At 32.2% G+C, this 27,708-nt stretch overlaps 1 protein-coding gene across 3 annotated transcripts; it reads left to right on the plus strand.

Annotated features, from left to right (window-relative positions):
* Positions 1 to 406: 406 nt before the first annotated feature.
* LOC133182236 (nuclear receptor subfamily 2 group F member 1-A-like) lies at positions 407 to 25,580 on the plus strand. 3 transcript variants are annotated; one of them, XM_061316998.1, is made up of 4 exons: positions 407 to 558; positions 14,346 to 14,873; positions 15,408 to 15,458; positions 22,860 to 25,580. In XM_061316998.1, the coding sequence occupies exons 1-4, from the start codon at positions 468 to 470 to the stop codon at positions 23,132 to 23,134; spliced, it is 945 nt and encodes a 314-aa protein (XP_061172982.1). In that variant the 5' UTR covers positions 407 to 467; the 3' UTR covers positions 23,135 to 25,580. The 3 variants fall into 3 exon arrangements, with proteins under 3 accessions (XP_061172982.1, XP_061172980.1, XP_061172981.1); XM_061316996.1 differs by lacking the exon at positions 407 to 558 and adding an exon at positions 10,557 to 11,325; XM_061316997.1 differs by lacking the exon at positions 407 to 558 and adding an exon at positions 10,557 to 11,325 and having other exon boundaries at positions 14,349 to 14,873.
* Positions 25,581 to 27,708: the final 2,128 nt, after the last annotated feature.

The following is a 27,708-nucleotide window of genomic DNA, read 5'->3' on the forward strand; positions in this document are numbered from 1 at the left end:
TCAATTTCCTGCTTTTCGAAGTTCCAAGGGATAAAGACTTTGTCGCTGGTTCTCTGTTTCCCTTAGATATTTAGACTTAATAGTAAATGATATATTTACGGAAATTCAATTTGTTGTGGTACCATACCTTTCTTCCATCTTTGACGGAAGTTGTATCATACTCGCGGAAAATTTTTAATGTGAGAAACAAAATCTGAAATCATTGTTTTCTACAAGATTAGACAGTAGGCGATAAAACTGGAAATATTGTGTTAATTCTTTGTAAACATGATGAATATGAAACCACTTTATGACTGCAGCCTGTTTGTCGAATTAGATCGTCAATAGCTAATTGTGAAGCAGTCTGACGATCGATAATCTACGCTTTGTGTAACATTTTTTATTCCACCACAGAAACTTTGTCGCATAGGAAAAAAATATTTGACAAAAGCATCGTGTTGGGTTTTCATTCTCAGAAATCATCTGTCATGAAGAATCACAAAGAAATTATCGTCTTTGGCAGAAAAACTGAGAAAGATTCCGAGAAAACGGATTTAGTCATCCCTTTTCCAATCCGAGGTAAGCATTCTTAAAAGTTACATATCTATAGTCAAATTAGAATGGATACAAATTTCCGGCCACTGCGCATGCGGAGATCAAGGCAAATTCGTGAGGTCACGTAAGGCCAATCAATGTTCCTCTTTCAACCTCGCCTATGATCTTGTTTATGGTCCAGATTGCGTATTATTATTGCATTATTTCATCGTAAATGTTCTGCTTTGTTCATTTTGATCATCATAATATTAGATTAAGTGTCAATTTTCCAGTAGATATTTGGCTGTAGGAAACTGGTTGCACTTTTTATAAAAATAAGTTTTCAGTAAGGAAAAATAATCAGACTGTTACAATTAATATTGAGCAAATTCCTGTGTGGAATAGGTTTGTTTCTTTTATAAACTTTTTGCAATTCTTAATTATAACTTTATTTAAAAAAAAATTATTATTACATCTTCTTTGTAGTCTTCTTTATATATATAGTTCACATATTTTCTGTTTTCAAATTAGCAGGCTGTCTAATATTCTTGTATTCTACTTTTTTTTAACAAGCTTACTGGCCATAAAGACGACGTATATTTATTCACATTGATTTTTGAAAACCTTTTGTTGGATACTTTTAATGTCATATACATGGTTAATTTGTATCTTTTTATTACACAAGCAAATGGGTTTTTCAGCATTAATGGTCTTTGACTTTGAAATCGCAGATGTTACTAACATCCTTTTGCATTATAAACTATTTTCAAGACCTTTAGTAATTCAGGTCATAATTATATCAAGAGCAAAGTTTCTAACGTTTTTCTCAGAAAAAAAGACAGTAGACCACAAAGATTACTGTGAAATTTTAAAATAATTCAACTCAGGTCTGGGCCATATGATATTAAAAAAAAATGCCAACTAAACATTAAATTAGAACAATCATTATGTTCCATGACTATGTGCAATTTTTCAAATTGAAGGGGAAAAAGGGAAAAAAATATACAGGATGTGTTTAAAACATATATCGCCTGGTCATGCAAAACATTATTTCAGATCAATACCAAGTCTATCTCGGTTAAAAAATAAAAAAACGGGTTAATCTTTTATTTATTTTTCTGGAGAAGTCCCTCATATCTTTATAATTTTTGTAAATTTGCTTTTAAGTTTTCCTGTGCATGATTTGAATTGTAGCAAAACTACAAGTATTGTACTATTATACAAATAAAAATACTACATGTTTCTTAAATTCAAATATATTTTGTGACTTTTCTATTGTTACAGATTTTTAATAAAGAAAAATTCCTTAGTATATATATGTACAGTAGATTTTTTTTTTTAATTTTAAGCATTTTCTCATCTTTTGAAAAGAAATCGAATAAAACTATGTTGAAACCGTTCCTTTTGATTTTTTTAATATTCTCACCTTATATAAAATGTTCTGTTAATATAGTGCTGTTCTAAAGTCTTTCATATGTATCATTAACCCAAGTCATTAATTATTGATTGTATCTTCAAACTGGAATCATGCATTCATATTTGGTTGAGACTGACGATATCTTATACATTTTTAACATCCATTCTGCTCTGTAACACACAGCTTTGAATCCTGGTCAGCTATTGGAAGGATTGATGTGCATACGTCACAGAAATTGCTGCACCCAAACCCATCTTTGATTTAATTTACAAATAGCATGAACTATCTTCGATGTAGATGAATGTAGTTTACGGCATTATGTCCTGGAAGACTATTTATGTGATAGAGATTTACGAGAATCTCTAAATATAAATAGATTTTCTATGGTAAATGAAAATGATGATCTTATGACAAGAAGATTGCTCTTCTTTTTCGGAGGTAACTAATCCACACTAAATCACGCGCAATTTACATTCCCGCGCGCGAGACTTTGACTGTAATGGCCGTCAGCACGACACGAGGGAAAATACGAGAAGTTGCTATCGCACAATATGATGATATTAATCCCATAAATTTGTAATAAATAGAGATGATGTATCTAAAGTCGAGGAAAGGAAAGCTGGACTGCCGCAGACATCGCAGTATGACAAAAAAATTCTTCGACTCTTGGTCATTTAGTTATTTATGGGCCATCCAGTATATCCGTTTTGCGTCCATTTTAATTTGACATTCATTTTCATATCTTAACTCCCGGTGTGTAAAAGATACATTTGGCTTAGTGAGGAACTAAATCATTTTATCATTTTAGCTCTAAATGCCAATATATCGTGGTGTTTGATCTCGGGCAACAACTGTTAACGTCATCCAGAACCAAAAGATGGTGTAAAACTATATATGAACTTTTTAATTTTTATTTATTTATTGTATTAAACTTTCTTGGAAGTATTTTTCCTAAAGCCAGATTTAAGCCAGATTTAACACTTATAATAACCCTAGAAGGGAAAATCGTGATTAAGACGATGTGTTTAAGCACTTGTGAGAAGAGTAGGATTTATTGTTCACAAAAAGGGGAAAAGGGGGAGGGTGGCACACGATCTTAAATTATACAAATTTGTGTCATAAAATTGTATTTTTAGATATAATGGGTCTTTGTTCCATATTTTTTTTAACCGAAATATGAACAGTTTTACGCACATCTTGAGTATGATCTTTAAAAAAAAATGCAGCGAAGAGCCACTCATATGGGGGGGGGGGGGGGAAGTGATATACATGTAGTATGATTTTTAAAAAATTTCTTTCCCCTGCTTGATGTAAATATGCTACATCAAAGACGAATCTTGGTGAGATTGTTGCAATTTATGTAGATTTTAGATAAAGTATACTTTAATGTTAAAGGGGAAACTGTATATGATTATTTTTACTAAAAAAAAAAATAACCAGTTTAATGATTTTAGCTTACTTGAATATTCTAAGAATTCAATGCCAACGACATTTTTCATAAGATCACGTCAAACACGTGTTTGTAAACAGGGCACGAGCTCTGTTATTGTTAGTGTTTACGTTTTACGGTGTGTTCAATTTGTTTAGTCTGCACACATCACTGAGCACGGACTGACAATACTTGTGAGTTGGTTTTCCTTTCTCGCATTTCTACTCTGAACATTCTGGATTATAGACTTCATATTTTTCATTAATACACAACAAAATTTCTACTTTTCTTAAGTATTATGGACAAAGTTTACTTTGTGAAAGTGCAAGAATATGTGTCAATCAAATGCGTCCCGAAATCGTAGTTTTGATAATATCTAGATAAAAGAATTTTCTTAACACGCTTTTAATTTACATATATATATTTCGGTGTGAAATGCTCTAGCAACATATAAGTCATGATATTGTCAAATCTGTGTCCCAGTCCCTTTGAATGAAATATTAAAGAAAATTTTGTCATAATTGAAATTTAATTTTTCACTTTCTTCTTTGTCACACGATGGGCATTTTGCCTGCCTTGTTCTTTTGTACTGATTTTGAAGCGAAACGTGAAGGAAATTGTAACAATTTCGTTATTTTGATCCACTTCGTTCCTTTAAAATATTTTTATTGAAAAAAGGTTAAGATAACGAACAGAGATAAAAAAGTTTGTTTTTTTTAACCTTCCAATTAAAGGTTTACAATATGAATATCTCTCTCTTACTATTTTTTAATATATATTTCGTACTTCAATCTAGAGAAAAAATGCAAGTCATAATTTTGAAGAAAAAAAAAGGGGAGGGGGATAAAATGATCAGGAAAAACGCATGCGATTGTTGTCCAAATTTAATGTTTTCAAGAGGCTTCCACCTTAAAGCTTTTATGTTGTTTCCTCCATTCCTTGTCTTTTGTAGGCGTCCACACAACTAGGGTATTCGGGTGTTTTCAAAGTGTAGGTCTATGCAGGTGTTTTTTTAACCAGTGTAGGTCGGTGCGTGTGTTTTCAAAGTGTAAGTCTCTGTGGGTGTTTTCAAAGTGAAAGCCTATGCGAGTGTTTTCGAAGTGTTGGTCTATGCAAGTTTTTTTTCAAAGTGTTGGACTTGTAGAATTGCATGAAGAAGGGAAAGGAAAAAATGCATAATTTTAAGACTCCAGTATACTCCTATACTTCTGTGAGAATCGGCTTATTTCTATGTATTCAAACGGAATCAATCTTTTATTTCAAGTAATACAAATATTTCTCATGCAGATAAAACATCATCTTTCTAAAATATGCATTAACACTTTAAGATCAGTTCTGTAATATTTTGCCACAAAGGTGATAGGAATTTCCTTAATGAGACGCATCGAAGGTCTTAGGTATGTCCTTGAAAGCTTCAATACTGTTAATTTATGTCACCGAAGATGAAAGACACACTCTCATTACCAAATGATTTATTATTAAATCAAAGTATTCCTTATTATTTTAGAAGTAATTAGAAAACTCATCACATTTTATCTTCAGACAAAATATGTGCATGGGTAATGAAAGTCTTGGAAAATGTAATTTTATTCAACGGGACATTATTAAAAATAATTAAAACGTATCTTATTAAAAATTATTTTATAGTCATGCATTTTCCTTTTAAGCAGTAAATGTTGCAATAGTGGTGCATGGTTGCCATAAATGGTTACCATTCGTTTTGTGCGGTGTTTATTTGTCATGAATGGTTACCATTCGTTTTGTGCGCTAAGTGCTGTGTATAGTTGTACAGTGTGTCGGTAAATTCAAAGTCAGTTTTTAAGTTTTAATCTAGTAATGGCAGTCATTCTAGTAGCTAACATAGCTGTTTCTCAGCTTTTACCATCTTATGAAAATGACAAAACTAACTAGAAGGCCGCGTGAACCGTATTCAAACACGTGTCTTGTGCTGCTAATGATGTTAATGACGTTGCAGTTTTATTGATTTTGTAAATTCAAAATATGAAACACACAAGACTATCTGGATTTTCTACCACAAAAGTTAAAGTTAAATGATGTGGTTTACACGTTGTCTCGTCGTCGTTAGATCGTATATCGCTCTGTCTGCAACAATGCAACTGCAAGTTACAGTAAATCAGAGGTTCCAAACCATACATGTAGATGTATTTGTTAAGTTGCATAACCTTTTCAGCATTACATCTCTATTCCGAAACCGGTCACTGGCTATAGAAGATGAGTATAACTGTTACAATATTTTTCACATTTGTGTACATATTCTTTGAGCTGTATTGTATACAGATGTTTCCGTCTTAAGTAACACATAGCAAAGTAAAATAAAGAAAAATATACAAGTACCAAGTATTGCTGAATTTTATTACCGGTATGTCGGTATATGGAAGAGGCTTTGCTTGGTTTTAACTTCATTTATATTGTGAAAAGGAGACGTGTAAAACTTGTTCTATGTATATATTTTTTTTTCTCCAATCTAAAATGTGCTTGACTATCTAGTTTAAAGAATAGAAACAAAAAAGCAGATTTGACACGACATTAACTTGGACGAGAAACAAATTAGATTATAAGGGAAAATGCCTTAACATCTTTCCTCCTTCGTTGATAAGAATCAAACGACAGTGAGATATTGTAAAATCAGAAACCCAGTGTTTTATGACCCGAATTATTATCCTTGGTCAAATTATGTTACTCGGTGTAATTACAAAACCACATCTTTATTAAGTTTCGTGGTATAGAAAGACTTAATAATTGAATTATGTATAGAGGAGGGACATCTCTTGGTTTATCACATAGATACACTTATTCTTTTTCGGGGGTGAAGAAAGTGTTCCTCAGACACAATGAAGGACAATTTTGTTTCTTTGTAACATAATGAAGAAAAATACATGAATTTTTGCAGTTATATTTTCATGGCACGTAAAAAAAAGTGTGCCTTATTGTTTTCGCTTTTTAGTTATTCAATTTGTTTAGTTTTGCACTCAGAACTATTTGCATATAAAAGTTCTTGAAAATCGTGTATTATTGTATCTTGAGACCTTGATTTTTTTTAACACCGATGTTGAGTTTGACTTTTTATGAGATTAAATTACTTTGGATTAAACAATATCATTGGTAGTACGACTTTTCAAAACCTTCTAAAATAAACAGATCTGAAACCAAGTAATAATTTTTTTTATATATTCAATACACACATTTTTATGAAATCTTATTTTTGAAAAAATATGTAAAGCAAAGATAGGAAATTGTGGAATTCTTTGTTTAATATAAAAATGCAATTTTTGTTTAATAAAAAGCACTTAAAAATACACAAAATTTTAGAAATGCAAACATTTAGAAGGAAATACTGTTCCTATAAAACAACGATACATGACGAAAAATTAAGAAAAGTCATTAAGAGATGAAAAAAAAACTATAGTCTAGAAAGAATATATTTTAATTAGTTTTATTTTTATAAATGCTTTTTATAAATGCAATGCTAGGGTTCATTACCCCCGGAAAGGTGATGAAAATGGCAAAACAACATCGAAATATTCCTACTGTGAATCTTCACGGGTCTTCATGCATTCTAAATAATATCATTAGCTAAGGTTAAAAACGAATCACAGGCATGCGGACGTGAAAAAAGGAATGAGGGGAAAAAATAAACGAAGATACATGCATCTTACAGTGTAGTTAAATGAATTGTTCAGTTACGGTCTTGGACACCTTTTGTTTGCGTGGTGTTTTCCCCCTTCCATTTTTGTTAAAATATTTTTGATTTTTAATTTAAGAAATGTAATCACATATGCCAATATGTCACTCCTGAAAAAAAAACAGATTTGTTAATTGTGATAATAGTTTTATTTTTACTTAAGATAAAGGAATTCAAAATTTTGTTAATTTCAAATCGGGAAGAAAAAATTAATAAACTAATGCCAATGCTGTGATTTCTTTCTTAATGCCAAAAAAATAAAATAAAATAAAATAAAATAAATAACTTTTGTGAAATATGATTTTTAAAAATTCATCTCTTTTTTAAATTTCATTATTTTCACCAAAAAGAAAAAGAAATTTAAAATATTTAGCATATTTAAATTATACTACTCAATGAATACTATAGCATGGAAAAAAATATCACTTTAAAGTGGGAAAAAAGTAATGAATTATAATTCTTAATAAAACGTATGGGCTAAAATTATGCTATGTATACACTATCAATTTTTTAAAATATGTTTTAAACTGATCTTGTAATGAGTTTTTAATACAAGTTTGAGTGCGCGTTTTGGTTTAGTTGCGAGCATTTTTTTTTTCACTAGATATAAATATATATTTATATAAATTTAACACTGCAATGTGTAGAATATCAACCAAGAGTAAATCACATATGTCAATAGATTCAGTAACCACTTTGGTCGGACATGCTGCAGCGAGAGTTGTTATGGAAGCTGAAGGTGTTGATCGTCCAATAAACCACTAACCAGCTCCTATCACGGACCGCGAGAAGTTGTCAACTTGCTCAATTAGCTGGTCAATCAGGGCTTGGACTCCCGCACAACTCCTGACCGCTGTTTGACGCGGTACATGTATAATACACCATTGACCGGAAGAGATGTTTTTAATAGTTCCATAGCGAGCTGGTTCTGTAAATTTACCATAATTCATGTCGATATTAGATCATAAAAGACGTTGTGATGACTGATTTTATTTTAAACATAATTTGAGGAAATTTTATCTTGCAACTAAAAGGCACAGTGTATTGTAATCCAAAGTCTGCAACCTTTTAGATATAAAATAATGAAGAAAATGTACAGTTTTGCGTATTAAGAAGTTTTTTACTTTAAGGTTTTAGACATATTTATTTACTAATTCATAATTGCAGATTTTACTTAATGGAAATTTACTACTTGCATATTACACGCAAACTTTGGTGATAAAATAGCGCTACTTCAAATAATATTTGTCAAAATTTATCGCCAATTCACACATTCATGAATATAATCCCAAATTAGCCTATGTATATAAATAATTAACAGTGCATACCCTCGAGATCAAATGTCAGTTGACAATGTTTAAGAAATATTTCTGCATGATATTCAATAAAGACGTGTATTTGAATGACTTGAATGCCCTCTCTTTGATCACAGGCCTCGCCATTGAATGATGGTCCAAAAAGGTTGGAAAAAAGCCATACACATGTATTCAATGTTTTCAAATTATCCGTAAGGTGATATTTTGTTTACGAAACCTTCTATCAAAGATTAGGTCAGACTAATGTTTGAGAAGAGCGCAAAAAGATTGCTATCGACCTGTCGCACAAAAGACAGTATTATACAATTAATAGATTGGTTTTGTTACTCCATAAAAAGCTCTTATCTGAGGGTACCCAGCGCCTCATAATAACGTCTGGTTTAACATAAAAGGGAGATATTCTGAATGTAAATTGTACATGTTTTTTTAACACAAGAAGAGAACTGTAAAAATCTGGTGTTTTTCTTTTAATTCTCAACTAAATATATTTGAATTTGGTTAGACGGTTAAGTATTATTTATTTATTTATTGTCATAAAAGGGGTGTTAATTTCATATTTAAAGAGACATACCACAAACAATTTTTCTTATCTCCCACACAGAAGAGTCACATTGCTATTTTTTTTCCAATATTTCTTTCAATGGAAATCTAAATAAATTTAAATGAAGTAAATTGTAAAAATAGACTCTTGAAAATGTTCCTAAAAATTTAACAGTAACAAAACTTTGTAATATTTCTAAAAAAAAAAAATAAAAAATAAAAATAAAAAAAAATTTTAAAAAAAATAAAAATTATATTGAACATTTAGTAACATTTTCCCACTTTTCATCAAATCATGTGGCTATATAGATATCATTAATTTAGTGAAAAGGCACTTATTATAGCAAAGATATTTGAAATTTGGAAGCAAAAAAATTGTGTTATTTATCCTTAATACTATATGTATGATTGAAAGAAATGTTGATTTCCGATCGATGAAATGACGGAAATAAAGACGTACATGTTGTGCCACTAGCTCCTCCCTGAAGGCGTTTGCCTGTTTTGTCTACAAAGTCGATTGTTTCAAAAACTATAATTTCTATTATTACATGTTGTGTGAAAATGTTATCATCAATGAGTTTATATTTGGGATAATATGCACTTGTTAACTTAAATTGTATTCCCCAGGATGGAATAAAAGTATATGTAAAAACCTAATCCCCATTTAATATTTTATTTCTTAGAATTTTGGCATGATCGCCTATAATTTATTGAAGTTATCAACGTCTACAGACAGATAATGCAGTGCATGGCAAGGAAATTCATGCGCTGCGCAATCTTTTAAATGTGCCCGACGGGTTATGACCTTAAAATTTAGGTAACGTTGCGCAAACGGCTTAGTCTACAATTGAAGAATTAAAGATAAACAACTGCATTCGATCGTGACCTCAAATTTAGGTCAGCAGACTTTTGATAAATAACTACCACATTATGCTTGGAGTGCACGATATATATTTACTTGTCCGTGCGTCACCTGGGTAAAACTGTAGGTAATCAGATAAAAGTCAGATTTATAACCATCGAAGAAGAAGCAAAAACAAATGTAAAAGTTTACCTGCGTTTTCATGGAATGAGATATAAGTATTGTAAAATTGATAAACTCCAAATTTTATGCATTTTCAATATTTGCAATAACAGCAGACGACAAACCATGGATAGGAGCAGACGACAGTTTCACGCGGGGAATACCAGATACACGGGGCATTAATAATTTCATTGACTAACATTACACAAGATACGCGAGAGGCTGTTCGCCATTTTGACACTTGAATAATAAGCATGGGCTGGCTAGACCCTCCTACCATACTGATATTCATTGGACCGGCAGTGGGCACGACCTCTTTCAGATTATATGCCACTGAAAGTGTGCGCAGAAATATTAAATTTATAATTGACAGCTGCAGTAATGATTGCCAGTGGCCGCTTCTACCAATAGGAGCAAGGAAGATGGTGCGGTGTTATGCCCCCAGAGCGAAGGGGCCTCGACCAAGCGACTGCCATTGTCACTCAGAGATATACTTCTTGAACTTACGTGACATTAGACTCCTTATATGGAAAACTGCCATAGAAACTCAACAGTTTTAATACGAATGTCAGAGTTCAAAACATACAGAGCGCTACTCTAGGCCACCCACTCCTGGCGATGTGGAATCACTCCGCGCGAACCTCGTCACACCAACGTCTCACCATCTCCTCTCTTTAGAATACGTTTATATTTACGATCCAACACATGTTAAAGGTTGTATGTGGACGACTCTGGTTATTATGAGGACGACCTAATCAAATGTGGTTCGGTAGTGTGTTGTATGGAAACAATATTGGCCATCTGGAGTCAACTTTGCAGATGACATCGGTTCTACTATAAAAGTTTCATATTTTTCCGCATCTGGAGGATAACCTTTGATACACAACACTATACACTCGAAATCTTGCATGTAAATATTTCCCTATATGATGGCTTTAAACCCGACACCACCGAATGCAGTCAATACGTGGCCAAGGGATCCTGTGGAAGAGATCGGTGCAACCACACCGACAGCAGTGGCACCACCAAGTGCTCCTCCCCCACAACGGACCCCAACAGCTGTCACCCCGACCCAGGGGCAACCAGCGCCCACCACAGTCATTGCTGCCCAACCCACCACCAATGGTACTCCGAATGGAGTAGGGTCACCGGACAATAAACAACAAGTTATAGAATGTGTTGTGTGTGGGGACAAAAGTTCCGGAAAACATTATGGACAATTTACTTGTGAAGGCTGCAAGAGTTTCTTCAAACGGTCAGTTAGACGAAATTTATCATATACATGTCGTGGAAGCCGGCAGTGTCCCATTGACCAACACCATCGAAATCAGTGTCAATACTGCCGACTTAAAAAATGTCTTAAAATGGGAATGCGTAGAGAAGGTAGGTTTTAAACCTCCTCGTTATCATACAACTGACTATTTCATTCATTATTTTTTTTTTGTTTTTCCTCTGATTTCTTTGAAATGATATTGAGAAAAAATAATGATATCGTTCTATGATTGAAATAAATTCATTCATGTCACCTAGTTTAATGTGAACGTACAGTAATGTAAAATAGAGATATTGATAGTATTGTTTTGAATTATTCCAACCACACGTGTAATACTATTTCACAAATTGACCATGTTTCCTCCAAAGTCAAGTTCACTTAACATTCCGACTTTTTGTGTATCTATTCAATTCAAAACGGGAATACAGTAATTGGTGTACGATGAATAATTCACACAAATGACTTGTAATTTTAACCCCTATCATGGTCTAGTGTTTAACGGTCTTCCGATAATCGTTAAAATGATATTTTGTCTAAGTGTGAGGAGTATTTCGGTTTTCCTGTTTAAAATGAAAATTGAAGTTTGAAACGGATGTGTAGTTCAACATGTTTTTAAAAGCACAAGGATAAAATTCCCTGGCTATGTTTTAACGGAGTCGGGCAGGAAATGTTTGTGAAATCCACCGTTTTAACTTGCTGACATGCTTTCAGAAATACATATCTTAAAATATTTCTTTGTATTTGATAATTAATGCCAAAATATATACAAATATATTTTAAAAAGTTGTTATGACTGTACCTGCAATTTATTTATAATTACAAAATGAAAGATCCTTTCATAAATTTTTGTAGACTTATATCTCATGTACCTCTTGCACTTTTCCCTCAAATAAAGAAAAAGATTTGGGGAAAAAATAATTAGAGACGAAACATACATTTCTAAATCAATCTGGAAAAATACAGCAAGACATTTTCTATAATTTTTGCCACATAAAACATTATGTGATATAGATTTTATCATAATAATTTAAAAATTATGTGAAGGAGAAAAATATCAAATCATTTTAGATATTCATTTGTTATATGGACAGTATTTTTCACATTGTTTTAACTACATGATATGTACTCAGGTGCAGACGTAGTTAATTGAATCGTGCTCACAATTTCATGTACATATCACTGTAATGAATCATTAAATAATTTCAGATGTTCTAAATAAATAATTAACTTATCTTACTATTCTGTTAGAGTTAATTTACAATCAAAATGAAATTAGTTTCTACTGAAAAATATGTGATGCAGAATGAATATTGTATTTAATTTTATACATTGAAAAACTCGAGTATTGAGCAAAGGGGAAATATTTTATGAAGCTTTCCTTTATCAAAAAAGTTATAAGGTTATCTTGTCTAAGAAAACTTGAGCTCAAACATAGGAATGAGTCGAGCAAAATCAAGATATACCTCATTACGAAGACAATGCCTTTAGTTTTTTTTTTAATGAATGAACAATGTGACCTGGACAAAATTCCCTAATGACACATTAAAAAGGTTATTTCACTCTACCAGCATTTTATATTCAAATGTTAATATTTTATCAATATAGATGATACAACCGCCATGAGAGACAAAAGAAAAAGGGCAAATTATTTATGTAATGGTGAAAGGATTATGACAAAATATAAAAATCAAGGATCCGTGCGTGAGCGACTTTGTATAGTATAGGATATATATTTAGTTCTACATATCGCCAAGTCAGAAAGCCGTGACACGACGACCTTTTTAAAAGTTAATCACGACCCAGACATGTACGCAGACTATCGCAGGTGTCGCTTTGCGCATAGCTGTGCAACACCGAACTGACATACGGATTTATCATGGGTACAAAAAGTTGGCAGCGAGCTCAACAAAGATATAAACTTGAATTTAAAAACGCAAATGTGAGGGCGAGAGCGCGGCAGAAAAAAAATTCCTCTATGCACATGCATGCACTATCATGAGAGTGTGCACCTCAAAGCCAAGATATTTGAACAAATGCAGATTTATAGTGCCGTAATTTTTTCTCCTTTCATTTTAAGTAGGTTTTGGGTAATAACATTACATAAAAATCTTTACGACTTCATGCACAAATGTGAGACATTTGTACACGAGTAATTACTTTCTTTTGCGGAATGGGTGAAAGTAATTAACATGAAAAACCAGGGAAAGATTCGCGTTACATAACACATGCATGATACTGTAGTCCTTCTTCTTACAATGTCATTATAGGAAAACTTGTGAATGCGTCTTTTTTGGACCACTCCACATCCCTCGACAAGAAAGTGTCATTGCATGAAATCAATTATAGCGGCATAATTTTCCACTGACTGCAAGAAGCCTTCACTTGCCTTTTGTTTCACAGTCCAGCTCAGCATCTCTTTTGTTCCTACATTTGGTTATATGATGTTCACACTTTTTCAAATGTGTTTACGAGCTTTATTACGGAGTTCTTGCAGTCGAAACCTCCTTTGAAGCTAGGCCGAAGCAGAAAGGAGAAAATAGATTCGATGTTTGTAATTGATTGCGTTACAGAAGTAATAGCTGATGTGTTTAACCGATGAGTTCATGTTGTACCTATAGATATGTAAACACGTGTGTTTAAAGTACAAGTAATATAACTGTAAAGTCGTTCATCACTGTTATGTAATGGATAAACTGACAAATTCAATAGACATGCCTTTCACCTATCTTCTCCATTGTTTTCTTTTTGTTAGCGTTTTTATGCGTTAATGAGAATGACTTTTAATGACCAGTTAACGTACAAATCAGTATCTTTGTCCCAAAGCCAAAGTGAAAATTATACTTTCATGAATAATTTGGAGAATTTCCTTGTACATGTCCTGTCTGCATGTCGTTATGTGGTTAAGAAAGAGCGTTTTGTGGTTTTTATCAAATCAATCAGTGAACAAAACAGAGAGGATGTGGATATGTGAATAGGCTGTCTCTCTAATGAATCGGTTCTCAACATGCTGAATTAACCCATTAGCATTAGGTGCATTCATATATATAGGTGCTTTTTTGCCACGTTTTCTATCAAATAATCTGGAAAGAGTTTACTTATTATTTTTTTTCACTCTTTTACATATTTACAGCAGTTCAAAGAGGAAGAGTACCACCAACGCAGCATCCCTTCCCCGGGCAAGTCACATGGGCAAATGGTGACCCTTTAAATGGACACACATACCTTTCCAGTTTCATTTCCATGTTACTTAGAGCCGAACCATATCCAACATCGCGTTATGGACAGTGTATGCAACCTAATAACATAATGGGCATCGAAAATATATGTGAACTAGCCGCAAGATTGTTGTTTAGTGCTGTGGAATGGGCAAGAAATATTCCCTTTTTTCCGGAATTGCAAATCACAGACCAAGTTGCATTGCTTCGACTGAGTTGGAGCGAGCTGTTTGTTTTGAATGCAGCCCAGTGCTCTATGCCGCTTCATGTGGCACCTCTTCTTGCAGCGGCTGGTCTCCATGCTAGCCCAATGGCCGCTGACCGTGTTGTAGCTTTCATGGACCACATTCGCATATTCCAGGAACAAGTGGAGAAACTGAAGACTCTCCATGTAGATTCTGCAGAATACAGCTGTCTTAAAGCCATTGTTTTATTTAGTTCAGGTTTGTTCTTTACGCATTTCATTTTAATTTTTATGCAAGTCTACACCCTTTCCTTATTATATCCGGTTTTATTCTGTACGTGTTAATAGACAGTAAAAATACAAAGTGAGATGATAAAAAAAATACACAAGGTGTAAATATTGTAATAAAGAATACAGTGTTTTATCATCCAACCTCCTGTGCAATAAAAACTGAAGTTTTAATTCCGTGTTTCATACAGACTGTGCAAATAGTCATTTTATATTGATCTGAAAAGGTTTTATCCGTAATGAATTATGTTTAAATAAATATGCACAAGAAGCCCCTCGTGACTCCCACAGGTTTTGAACCCTGTAAATTGATTTCATATTGAAAATATTGCATAATTCTGTTATTATTTACTTTTAACCTCTCCATTGAACATAATATCGTGCAGATCTTTCATAAAATAGAAAAGCCAAGTTTGCAAAATTATATTGATTTCAGGGGAAAAAAGATCTTTCAAATAAATTAAAAGTTGTTACACAGAGTAGAATATTATATTTGATTTTGCAGATAGAAAACCTGAACCAGTTCCGTCCCAAAGACCCGCTGTCAACGGATACAGTAAGTAGTCTCCCTTTACATGTAACTCTCGTTTACATCCTTTATAAGTAGGGAATCTCTTTTGATAAAGTTAGATTAGTAAATTGCCCTAAATTCTAATAAAAGATGATTGGAAAGGCGTGTCGTAATACGATTCTGATCATCAAACCATATCGTTTTATATCTTGGATTATTTTCCAAAATTCAACATGCATCACAAGTATTGAAATAATTGTGTATCAAATTATCAAGCTACTGTGATTTGACCCGTCCTGTCCTTAGCATGTAAGCTTCCTGCAGATTAGTAGAAATAGCAAATCAGTGATGAAGTTAATATTGGGAATGAAAGTCAGGAAAATCCTTGGGTTTTTGTGACGGAACTGGGGTAGCCTTGTTTATGTCCAGTCTCTATATACTTTTATCCCATGTCCTATCGTGTACTTTACTGACTTCTTGAACGGTAGAGAAAATGGCCAATTCCTGTAAGACCGAATCGTTCCTCCTCAATTGGAAAAAAATATGTTGTAAGCGCAAAAGAATTTAATTGTTTGAGCTTTTTTCTGAACTGATAATTGAAAAATGAGATCTTTGGACATTTTTTTTCAGAAGCTAAACTTGTGGTTACTTAAAACGCATCGAACATTCACCTCTTAGATGACCAAGAATAGAAAAAAAAATGCATACAAAACAATCAATCAAGTCGTTGATGCTTGCAATGTAAAGATTGTCAGATTTGAGGACGTGTCTTTGATCCTTAGTACACTGTCAATGTAGCATTCATACCAGGAGTTCACTGTGACCTAGGACAAAATTATGGCGACATATTTTAAAACTAATAATAACCGCGATATAATACATGCCATTACAAAAGGCGAGATTCTCGATAAATCATCCACATATAAAAGAAATATTCCTGAAAGCAACATACTGTATAGAAATGGAATTAACCTCCTGTTTCGCTTTAAATTATATATAGAGAGAGAGAGAGAGAGAGGATAAGGTAAATTATTCTTAAAAAGACATACGAATTATATAAATTGCAAGCAAGCAAAAATGCTTTGATATTTATAAAGAAAAAATATTATTTACCATAGAACGGGACATTTTCATGAATCGTTTACATTCAAAATATATAACGTAGATATACAACGCCACACAAAAAATCTAAGAAGTGATGAAAAGTGATGCCAGACAGCAAGGAAATATTAATTTATCTTGGACGGATTTATAAACAAGTGCCACAGACAGGCCAGAGGTCACACATGTGACGAAACACACAGTGATACTATGTTTCAAAAACAAATACGTAAACTTTATATTTTTTTCTCTGTAATTTTTTGTTTAAATTTAACTTAAAATGTTGAGTGTTTTTCAAATATTTTTTTTTTTAATTTGCCGATGGAAAGTAGTCAGATTCGATATACTAAGCACAATACAAATCAGTATCATTTTTAGACAGCTGATACAAACGAACTTTTTTCAACAATCATGGAAATAACAACTGACCATGTTTATACAAGTAAAATAAATAAATTTTAACTGCACAGATTTTCAATTTTTCATTCAAGGCTTCACTACAATGTCCTACAAAGTGATAAAAAGTTGTATAGATTAATAAGGGTGATGGCAAAAAGGTAGAATTTGGAACGCCATAGAGAGTTTTCAATGTCTTAATATTTTAAAAAATTGATATTTGCACTATTTTCAATCAAATTAATTTTTTTTTTTTTAAAAAAATCTTTATCAATCTCGGCATCCAATGTTTTGTTTATATCATCTATCCTTAAATGCTTTTTCCTTCTTTTCAATAATTTATGCATTTTTTTAATTGAATATCGGCTACTATGAACTCTGTCCACTAATGTAATCGGTGCATGGAATTTTCATTTGTCAATACTTCTATGGTAAAATTAATTTTCTTTTGATACTTGACACAGAATACACATGTAAAGATTATTGAAGTGAAACCAGCATGTCAGCATCAAATACTCTTTGGCAATCAACCATACAATTCTTTCCAACATCAACTCACATATTCATGAGTTGTTCCAATTCTGCTCAATTCATTTCATTACAAAAATTTCCCACGATGTCTCTAGCTTATCAAGTGCATTTCTTGTCGACTTGACCGTCAATGGTCAATTGCTTTTATCGCTCCTCTTTATTTTTACCGATGGCTAGAGTGATGAATACAATACCATGCATGGGTATGCAGCGGGAAAATGGCGTGCCTTTTATTTTTCGTTGATATTTTTATTTGACACGGGTGATGCATTGCTCATCTTGTACGTGTATAGCAATTTTTGACCAGATAATGATAATGATATGAGACGATTAAAAGGGGGAAAAAATTAGTATAATGCAGCTGAATAAGTATTTTTAAAGCAGTTATCACCGAAACTATGTATTTTTCTCGATTTCCTTTGGCAATTTTAGGGGTTTTGTGTGAAATGTCATAAGGGTTACATATATAAATGACAAACAATAAAAGATTAATTAACACTTGTCATGAATTTGATTAAGTAGAAAAAATAGAGTCGCATTTAACCTCGATTCAACCTTGCATGGAAAAGCCCAATATATCACGTCTTCTGCCGGGGAGGCTTTTTTGTGTTTATTATAAATATCTACGCGAATAATGTTGGCAAACTGCGAGAGACACAAGGATATCTAAGGAAAATTCAAACTTCATAAAAGTAAACACATTATGATGAGAAAAAGTAACACCCTCCTGACGTTTTACATTGGAGGGGATTTAACAGAGATTAGGGTTTCCTTTCACCACAGGATTTTGCATCAGAATCGTAAAATTCACCCAAGCACACTAATAATTGTCACCCTCATGTCTTGGAAATAACGAAAACCCAATGGAATTCTTTCCGATTTGTTTTTAACCTTTGGTGTAGCTGGAATAGAAGGTGAAGTGTAGTATCTTTACTCTCTTATGTAACGTTTTGTCGACTTAAATGACTCCATTAGCAATCTTTGTGACGAGAAAAAATGACCCCCAAAGTATTAAGTCCCAGATATGCTATCTGTGTAAACCTAGCAATGTTTAAAGATAGTCGTCTAATTCAAGATCTGTTATGACGATGAAAAGATTTCCGAGTATGCCGCAACCTTTTCAGACCTCGAGTGTGCCCTTTTTTCTTTCATTCTCTCTCTTTCATTGCACATTGCAAGAGTGTAAAACACTGCATATGATTCTAAACCTGCTGAATAAAAAACATGTTGCCTCTAGCTATAAATAATTTGGCAATGCTCCAAAACCCCAGTTTTGTTCAAAGATTACGTGAAGCAATATTATATCACTCTAGTGCAACACCAGGCCATTCCAAATATTTCTTCGGTTATCCGAAATATGCATCTGATAGCAAAATTAAAGTCCTTAAACATATCTAATTCTCTGTATGCGTTTTTAAGATCATCCGATTATATTAAAATCACATTTTTAAGTACACCTAAAATTTGAGTACATATTGGAAGGAATATTTATGATGTAAATTTAGCTCTAATAAATAACACCTGGTTGACAGTGGTTCGGTGACAAAAGATGAAAATATAGCATTCCCCCCTTCCCCCTTCAGATAAGCACCTTGACTTTTCAGCTACATAGCCTAGGGAGATTATTTTCTCTCTCGTTTTCCAAATCACGAGGTTACATGCACGATGGTGATAGGAGATAGCAGTGGCCCGAGGCGTTACAAAGTGCAACCTATCTTGTCATCCAATAAACTTGAAATTGCTTTTAAAATTCTGACACATAATGTCTAATTAATTATTATAATTTCAATACTAAAATTCGTTTAGTATTTTTAATTAGTTGTATAAAATAAAAACAAATCAACTTACAGCATTTGAGCCAGATGCCGCATTTTTATTGCTGTAAATAAGACAAATAAAATAATCCCGTATTCTTTGGTGTTTTTTAGACCTTGGGGAAAATTAGTGACTGTATGAGTTATGAATAAATTAAGGCATGGAATGACAATGAAGCATCTGTCCTCTTTCATAGTGAATGATCCAATACTTCTCGCAATTATTAAATGTATTTATTCCCCCAGTAAAGCATACCATGAAAAATCTTTGTTCGAATTTTTAAATCATTGAACGATGTCTCCTCTAATAGTTTTTTTTATTTATTGAAAAATCATAAAGACATGGAAACAGTTTTAGACTTTTAGTTACATATGCATTCAGAACAGTTGCAAGAACAACTGCAATTTTATTAAAGGAATTCATGACAATGTTCTGAATAAAATATTCCCGTTTTATATAGAGAGGTCAAAAAACAGATGAATTTAGCAGCGTCGAAGATAAATCCGCTTTAATTTAAAACAAGAGAGAGTGTGTGTGTGTGTGTGTGTGAGAGAGAGAGAGAGAGAGAAAATATTCATGGTTGCTGCTGTAGGAAAGTATTGCAATGGGCACTTTTTTGTTATTATTAGTGATTGATTTTTAAAATCATAAACAAAATATATTTTTAAACTTCCATACAGTTAAATTATGGGCGTAAAAAGAGTAGACCACAGATAAAAATAAGCCATTCTGATTAGATAATAGAGGAGGCAAACCATTATCAGAAATTTATGTAATTTATTTCAGCATTTCAAAAATAGGTTATAATATTTACATTTAAAACTGCTGACATATAAATTGAAAGCGACAAAATTACCGTGGATAATGTGCATATGACAAAATTGTGCTCGTAATTTGTGTTTTGGTCACAATGTGAGTCCTGTGGACTATTGCATAAGGTTTTTTTGTCCATAGTCGGGACAAACCTCGACAATTTGTTGTAATTGCAATACATTAGATGCAGCATTGAATCGGATAATCATCCGCGTTATTAGGACTTTACAGAGCGATGTAAAATGCCCCGCCTCCCGCAAATTAACCAGTCTCGATCACAGACCTATTGATCAGGCTCACCTTCTTGACAAATAACTAACATGTTAAAATACCTGAATGAATTATTATTTATATTATCCGGTAAAGTGATGATCATTTTTCCGTTATGGGACTCTGAATGCTAGCTAGGCTTGAAAAGCGCTATTGATCCCGTTATACCAGCGCAATAAAGGAGAAATAGAACTGACATTTAAGGGAAATAGACTAGCATGCAAATTTCACAGGCATAAAAAGAAGGAAGCAAATTTGCAAAATGCTTTTCGCCTCTTTACCTTTTTTCTTGATATATTGAATTATGTAATTTGAAGAAACCGGTCAAATTGTAATGACATCTTTGTCCTAAATTAAATTCATAAATAAATGTGGGTAACGCAAGGATAAATAATGGATATTTGTAATTGCCTACATAGTTTCATTCGCTAGAATAAGCTTAAAAAGAGTTCATTTACATTTTCCAAATGTATCCACATAAAAAGGTTTAACATCCATTCATTTTTACTGCCCTAAAAAGAAAGGGTTATAGAGAGCTCTTGACATTTAACAGAAACAGGTTGGGTAGTCCCCCAAAAAACCTTTTTTAAAATATTTTCTTACATGGGTCAGAAGCAAGTTTGCAAGGGTTTATTCGAACAAAGCGTCACAGATCAAAATTGCCTTTGTACCGGAAAGAGATGCATGCTCATTAGTATTTATATTATGCAGGAAAGGTTACAGTAGGATAAAAAAGAAAAACGACCTGCAGTATGCAGCGCGGGGCCAGGCGAATTTCACTATTAACATTTCTCCTTTGCTTATTATGTAACGACCAATTTAATGCAAACATTTTATCTGGGCGCGCTATGGTTAATGGTAGCCGAATAAATGGCGATAAATTTAAAAGATAAGTTAACCTTCAAAAATCCACCGATAAATACGTCTGCCTATACACAGCTGCTCATTCTAGAAGACAGAAATAATTTTCTCACCCGGAATCGGGAGATTGCGTTTTATCATGTGCATGTCGGTTCTCTCTTTTATGTTTTCGAGATACATGTAGATAACAGCAGGAAGCGCAACACGTAAACTTTTTGAAGACGGAATGTTCAACATATTGCACAAAATGCAAGCAATGTTTTCGGGATACAAATATTACCCCCAAACTGACATTTTATAAATTTACCACTTCTTAAAGTATTTTTCTTCATAAAAAATTCTTTGTTTATTACAAAGTATTTCCCTAATCATCACGAAAATTCAAGTGTCGATGTGATGGTCGAACAATTAATAAAATGCAACCATATTATAATTAAAGTCGACAAAATAATTCCTGTGTCATTTAACATTCCATTCAAAATGAGTCAAGAATTTTATCAAGATACAAATATACAAACCCCTGAAATATTTCTGAGAAAGAAGCAATTTATATAATTATAATATCCCACATAACTAAAAAGATGCTCGAAGAAGAAGATACAAAACTGCAGAATCGAATTATTACAAACAATTAAGATAAAAGTATTCATTTTTCCTGTTAATTTCCACAAAGCACTCAAAAAGATAATATTAATTTTTTTGTTTTGTAATATTATTTCATAAATTGATAATTAGAAGTACAATAAAGCGATTCAACGGGCGCAATTAACAGAACGTTAATTAATTTTCCAATCAGTTGATAAGTTAATTTGAATACTATTTATTGAAAAATGTGTGCAGGTTCACGGGGTAGATAAGGAAATTATTCAATTTGTTGTCAAATCGAGCTTATAATTCTGAATATTTGCTTGGAAATGGTGAATTTTTTTTTTATATCTTACTTAAGAGCAAAAGTTGCTGATACATATATTTCCTTTACCAGATGATTAAAACTTCAGAAATTTAAGCAAAAAGAGGGGGATTGGGGATTTGAAGATAAAAAATTGATTTACATATACATAATTCCTGTCCATAAAAAAGAATGTAAATTTTTGGACATTGAAAATTTATGAAAAGAAAGCAATGCGACAACAGAGCAGTTACAAAATTTATGTCAGCAGAGCAGTGAACACATTCATATATTTAATATATTTCTTACTAAAGGCATAAAATGAACAGCTATTATGTTTTTTTTAAAAATTATAAATTACAAACAAATGACAACATGAGTTGATGTTTAATTTTTTTTTTAAGTCATTAATTGTACAATATTAATAATACCATTTTTGTGGTATGCCTTTATCGTCACCATACTTTTCAAGTTCAAATTCAATTTATTCACCCAAACCAAAATATTGGTACATGGGGTACCATTAATTACATATATACATTTTATACAAATTTGTCAGAGGCACATATACATTGCAAACAGATGACAGAAAATGAGTAGATATAAAAAAGAAAAAAAAAAAGAAAGTAGGAAATATATCAAGGAGGACAGACAGCATCATAAATTTTTAAAATTAAAAAAAAACAGTTTTTTTTCCAGTATTTTTTTCCTTTTGACATTAGTTCCATGAATTTAACAACATTCGACTGATATATGAAACTCTTTTTCAGATGCTTGTGGGCTTTCGGACGCTACTCACATAGAAAACATACAAGAGAAATCTCAGTGCGCCCTCGAGGAGTACGTCAGAAGCCAATATCCAAACCAACCCACACGATTTGGAAAACTCCTTCTACGGCTGCCATCTCTACGAACGGTCAGTGCGCAAGTCATAGAACAATTGTTCTTCGTCCGGTTGGTTGGTAAAACCCCCATTGAGACACTCATCAGAGACATGTTATTAAGCGGTGGGTCGTTTAACTGGCCCTACATGTCCATACAATGACTATATGAATGATCGAAATATAGGGCACTGTTAACGTCTACTCACACCCAGTCTTTCCAAAACTTGAATCCCCTTTCCTATCTTATTTGTATTTTCAATGGTTTGTACAGGAAAAAAAGTCATAATAGTTTACAAAATATTGTTAAAAAGGAATATTTTATATATTTTTGTTAATGCTTGTGTATTTTCTGTTTTGGTGGTTGTTTAATAGTATATGAGAAATCATTTATTTCCCCCTTCGCAGAAAAAAAAACTTTTTCGAACTCAAGCCTTTTCTTTTTGTAAGACCGCAGTGCATTATAGTTCTCATTTTCTTTTATTTCATTGACTTTAGAAACATGGGTTGTGCCCCCTTGCTTTAAGCTTTGATGTTATCAAATTTAGTCGAACTTGGTGCACAGGTTCTAAAATATTTCCATGTGTCAAGGAGGCAGCTGATTTATTGACCATTCAAAAACACGACTAACTTTATAAGTCTAGTTTCACTGCTTCTCTGCTCTGATCTGTGAGGAACGAATCCTTAGCAGCATTCAAGCGTCAGAGAAGGAACTAAGGGCAGAGAACCGGTGCTACAGTCTCACTGTGCGTTTAATTTTCGCCCCTGAAAGTGAAATATAAAAGTATTTACCATACCGAGGAGACTTGATATGATCAAGGCTTACCTAGGTTGAAAATCTTACTCTACATTTTTGTGTATAGTAGAATTTCTCTTGCCCCTCTAAAACGAACGTGCCATGTATACCCCCAATAGCTGAATGTACGAAGTAACATTCCAGACATAATCAAAATCATGTAAGTGGTGCGCATGATTATCAAGATTTATATATATATATATAAATATAGCAATACATTTTTTGTACATGTATATTTTACTGTTGAAAACAACGGCATTTTTTTTCTCCGCTTTATCTCCTTGAAATGTACATTGCATGCATTATAATCAAAATATGTTCCTATAGTTAGCGAGGTGATCTTCGTGGCATGGAATTAAAACAATATCTCTCATGTAATCCCTATTGTTTCAGTAAACCAGACGTTTGTTTTCTTTGTTAAATTGACATTGTAGTCAAGAAAGATGGTCTGGTGAATTGAAAGAAAACATCATTTTAACTGCAATTCATTTTTTTTCACTCATTTGGTTATAAACCGTCTTTTCATTTTTCATTTAAGCCCAATTTTATACCCAGCTAAATTTAATGTCATATAACATTCCATCAAATATATAGATTTTTTTCTAACAGCAAAAAATACTAAACTCAACAATTTGGCCGTTTCTTTAAAAGCTAGTTTTAGATAGCTGAGTAGTCTTTGTTAGATGAATTCGTCTACGTCTAGGGTTTACACACTTATTTAAAACATCCAACCAAAAAATTTATATAACCTGTAGCATTTTATTCTGAGTATCCCCCTCGCTTCACATTTTTTGCATGTAAATATTTTAATTATCATCCCAGTAATGTTTATTATTATTATTTTGAAGAAGCTATATGTCATTACTTGTATCAGAGGCCAAAGAAATAAACACACCATACACAGTGTATAAAACAATCTGTTAGTATTAAACATCTGTTTTGTTTTGTTCATGTTTTAATTTGATACAATGTTTTGTTTATGTATTTCAATTGAAAATTGATAAAACTTGTCTTGATGACTTTTTTTTCACCATCAGCGAAACGTTTGATTTTTAAAAATGTTCTTTCCTTTATACACGTGGCTTTGGGTAGCAGGGGATGTTCGGGATCTGTTGACTTATCAAATCTTAAATGATATCATATTTTTAGGTTATGAAGTTTAAGATCAGCAAATTTTTGTGCATGTTTGTTTGTTTTTCTAGTCTTTTTTTCATAAAACAAAACAAATTGCTTCCCATGTCACAATTTAAAAAAAATCAGAACTTAAGCCAATGTAATCCAAGGATAGTTTTGTCATTTTTATTATTTTGCTTCACATGAATGTACCTTTTACCAGATAATCTAAACATTGATTTTTATTTTCAAATTGCCAAAGGAAAGCTTCCGCCATAATATTTTGTTGCTTTAGTATGAGAGTTGTTAATAATTAAGTGTTTTGTTTAATTATTATTATTATATATAACCAAAAAAATCTATCACAAATATATTATATTGAGTTGTGAGAGAAACATGAGATGTACACTTATCCTGTAAACGAGCTGTTGATTTTTAAAAAAAAATTGTTGACAGAGTATTTGTTCAAGTAAAAACTCTTACTTTGGTCGGACGCTAGTAATAATAAGGAACTAAGCCAAGTCTAACGACTTTACGTATCCGGTTCATTGTCGAAGGGCGCGACCATTGCAAGAGTTTCATTATGTGTGTTCTAATTCCAGCGTATGATTATGACCGTACTATTCTGTGTTGTGCTAAAAGTGTCCAAGACACTTAATTCTGTCCATGGCTTATGAAATATTAAAGTGTTGTAAAACGACCGAAGGCATCCTCTTTTCTTTTTTTAGTGTTTATATTGATTGCTTTGAGATATATATATATATATATATATATATATATATATATATATATATATATATATATATATATATATATATATATATATATATATATATATAACCTTAAGAAAGAATATGGTTTATCTGTATAATATATAAATGATTTTGAGACAAAACTTTACCAACAAAAAAAAAACTGATTATGACCATGAACAGCAGGAAATGATACACAAAATAAGATCAGGGTAGTTATTGAATAGGATAAAAATAAAGGATGTCATTAGAAAGAAGGAGTAAATGAACACCCTATACTCAACCTTCCAATGGTCTATTATTAATAAAATATAAATATTAATACAACTTGTCGATTTTTAAACTTGAAAAACGATGATTCTATTAAATCATGAAGGATAGGAAAGTGATATTTATGCTGATTTAAATATGTAAGAACCACACTTTTATGATGAGCTGTATTATAATTCAGATTAAGGTGGTTATTAAAATGTTAAACACAGTATTTTTTAGAACACATTTTTTGGAAATAGAAATAACCTTTGTAGTAATTATATGTAGTAGAGATGTTTTTGAAATTTACACCTGTCACAGTAAATATTTCTAAAAGCATGATTTACGTTCCAAACTATTAAGTGAACAATTCCTAGAAATCGCGAGGAAAGATTAAACTCTTAATTTAATGACTGCAGAGAACAAATTATTATTTTTTTTAAAAAAAAAAAAGGTTTTAAAGGTTTTGCTTGAACTAGCAATCCATTCCTTGAAAACACACCTCATGAGGGTAAATTCCAATGAGTAGTGTAAGAAAGTCTGCTTATATAGAGGGGTTAAAGTTAACGAATAAAACATAACTCGTCTTACGAGACACGATGGTAAAACATTTATACATGGAACCCACTCAACTTGTCCAAGTTTGTCAATGCATAGCGCCATTTATTTGATAATTTGAAGCGAGACATATCTGCAGTTCTGCAGACCTTTAATGATACAGTACACTGTAAAAATTGCGTTTAGGAAATAAACACTTCTGTTACATGTTTAGATCTAAACGTGTATAGCATTGTGTTTAACAACTAAACACTTACGTCTTAACATGTTTTATATCTAAACGCGTTTAGAAATTAAACACGTTTTACTGTAAAGTGCAGAGTTATCTTCCCGGAAATGACACACATATTTGAACGTTAATTTGAGCGGCTATCTAAACAAAGAAAACACAACAAGCTAAGGTGATGTATCAATGAGAGTTATGACAACCCAATTCAAGGGATAACCATGACGAAATAGTGAAAAACGTGAAAGGACATCTATTAAAGGTTTGTTTTCTTCTTTTTTGCATTAATTAACCACGATGAGCAATGTAAATAAAGTTGACTTGGGATATCTTGAATTCGTTCATAGACTTGCAGGATAGGAAATATTATTAAATGTCATTAAAACATCTATATTTATATCAGTGTAGTTTCACTTAAATTTGAACAATTTTGTTTTTCCAAGCAATGTAAAATATCAGTGATAGTGTACTTTTTCTAAATTCTGGCTTTCTTTCCTGCAGACACTGTAGTCCAGATCGAACTCAAAATACACGTATCAGAGTACCTGGTGTCATCTTCAACATGTAATTTTGTTGTTCCATAATCAACACTTTGAAACTTCATTTTTTGAAGACTACTGTGTTATTTCGACAGTGTTTACAATTATCTTTGTGCATTCGAAATGGATTACTTTCTGGCAGATATTGATGGGATATAGATTATAATATGTGGTGCTTTGGGACTTGCTGAAAGTTAATAAAATTTGATATTTTTGTGATTGACATGAGGAAAACTCTGCAGCCGATTCAAATTATAATGATTATAATAAATATGTACATAAATATACAATTTGTATTTTTAATTCAACAATTCTTTAATAAAGACTTTTAGAAATATTCAATGAAGTTTTGATATTAAATTGTCAGCTTAATATTATTTTCTTAATAATTTTGAAGATTAAAAGTTTGATATCTATGTGTACGTTATAAATTATGTGTCATTCTGATTGAATTGTTGAGACTAATCAAATCTTTTCAGTTCTATCTCCTACATTATTTGTG

The sequence above is a fragment of the Saccostrea echinata genome, unplaced genomic scaffold (genome assembly GCF_033153115.1).
Source record: "Saccostrea echinata isolate AGI-Se365-2 ecotype Australia unplaced genomic scaffold, CSIRO_AGI_Sech_v1 ptg000009l, whole genome shotgun sequence".
Classification (NCBI taxonomy): Eukaryota; Metazoa; Mollusca; class Bivalvia; order Ostreida; family Ostreidae; genus Saccostrea; species Saccostrea echinata.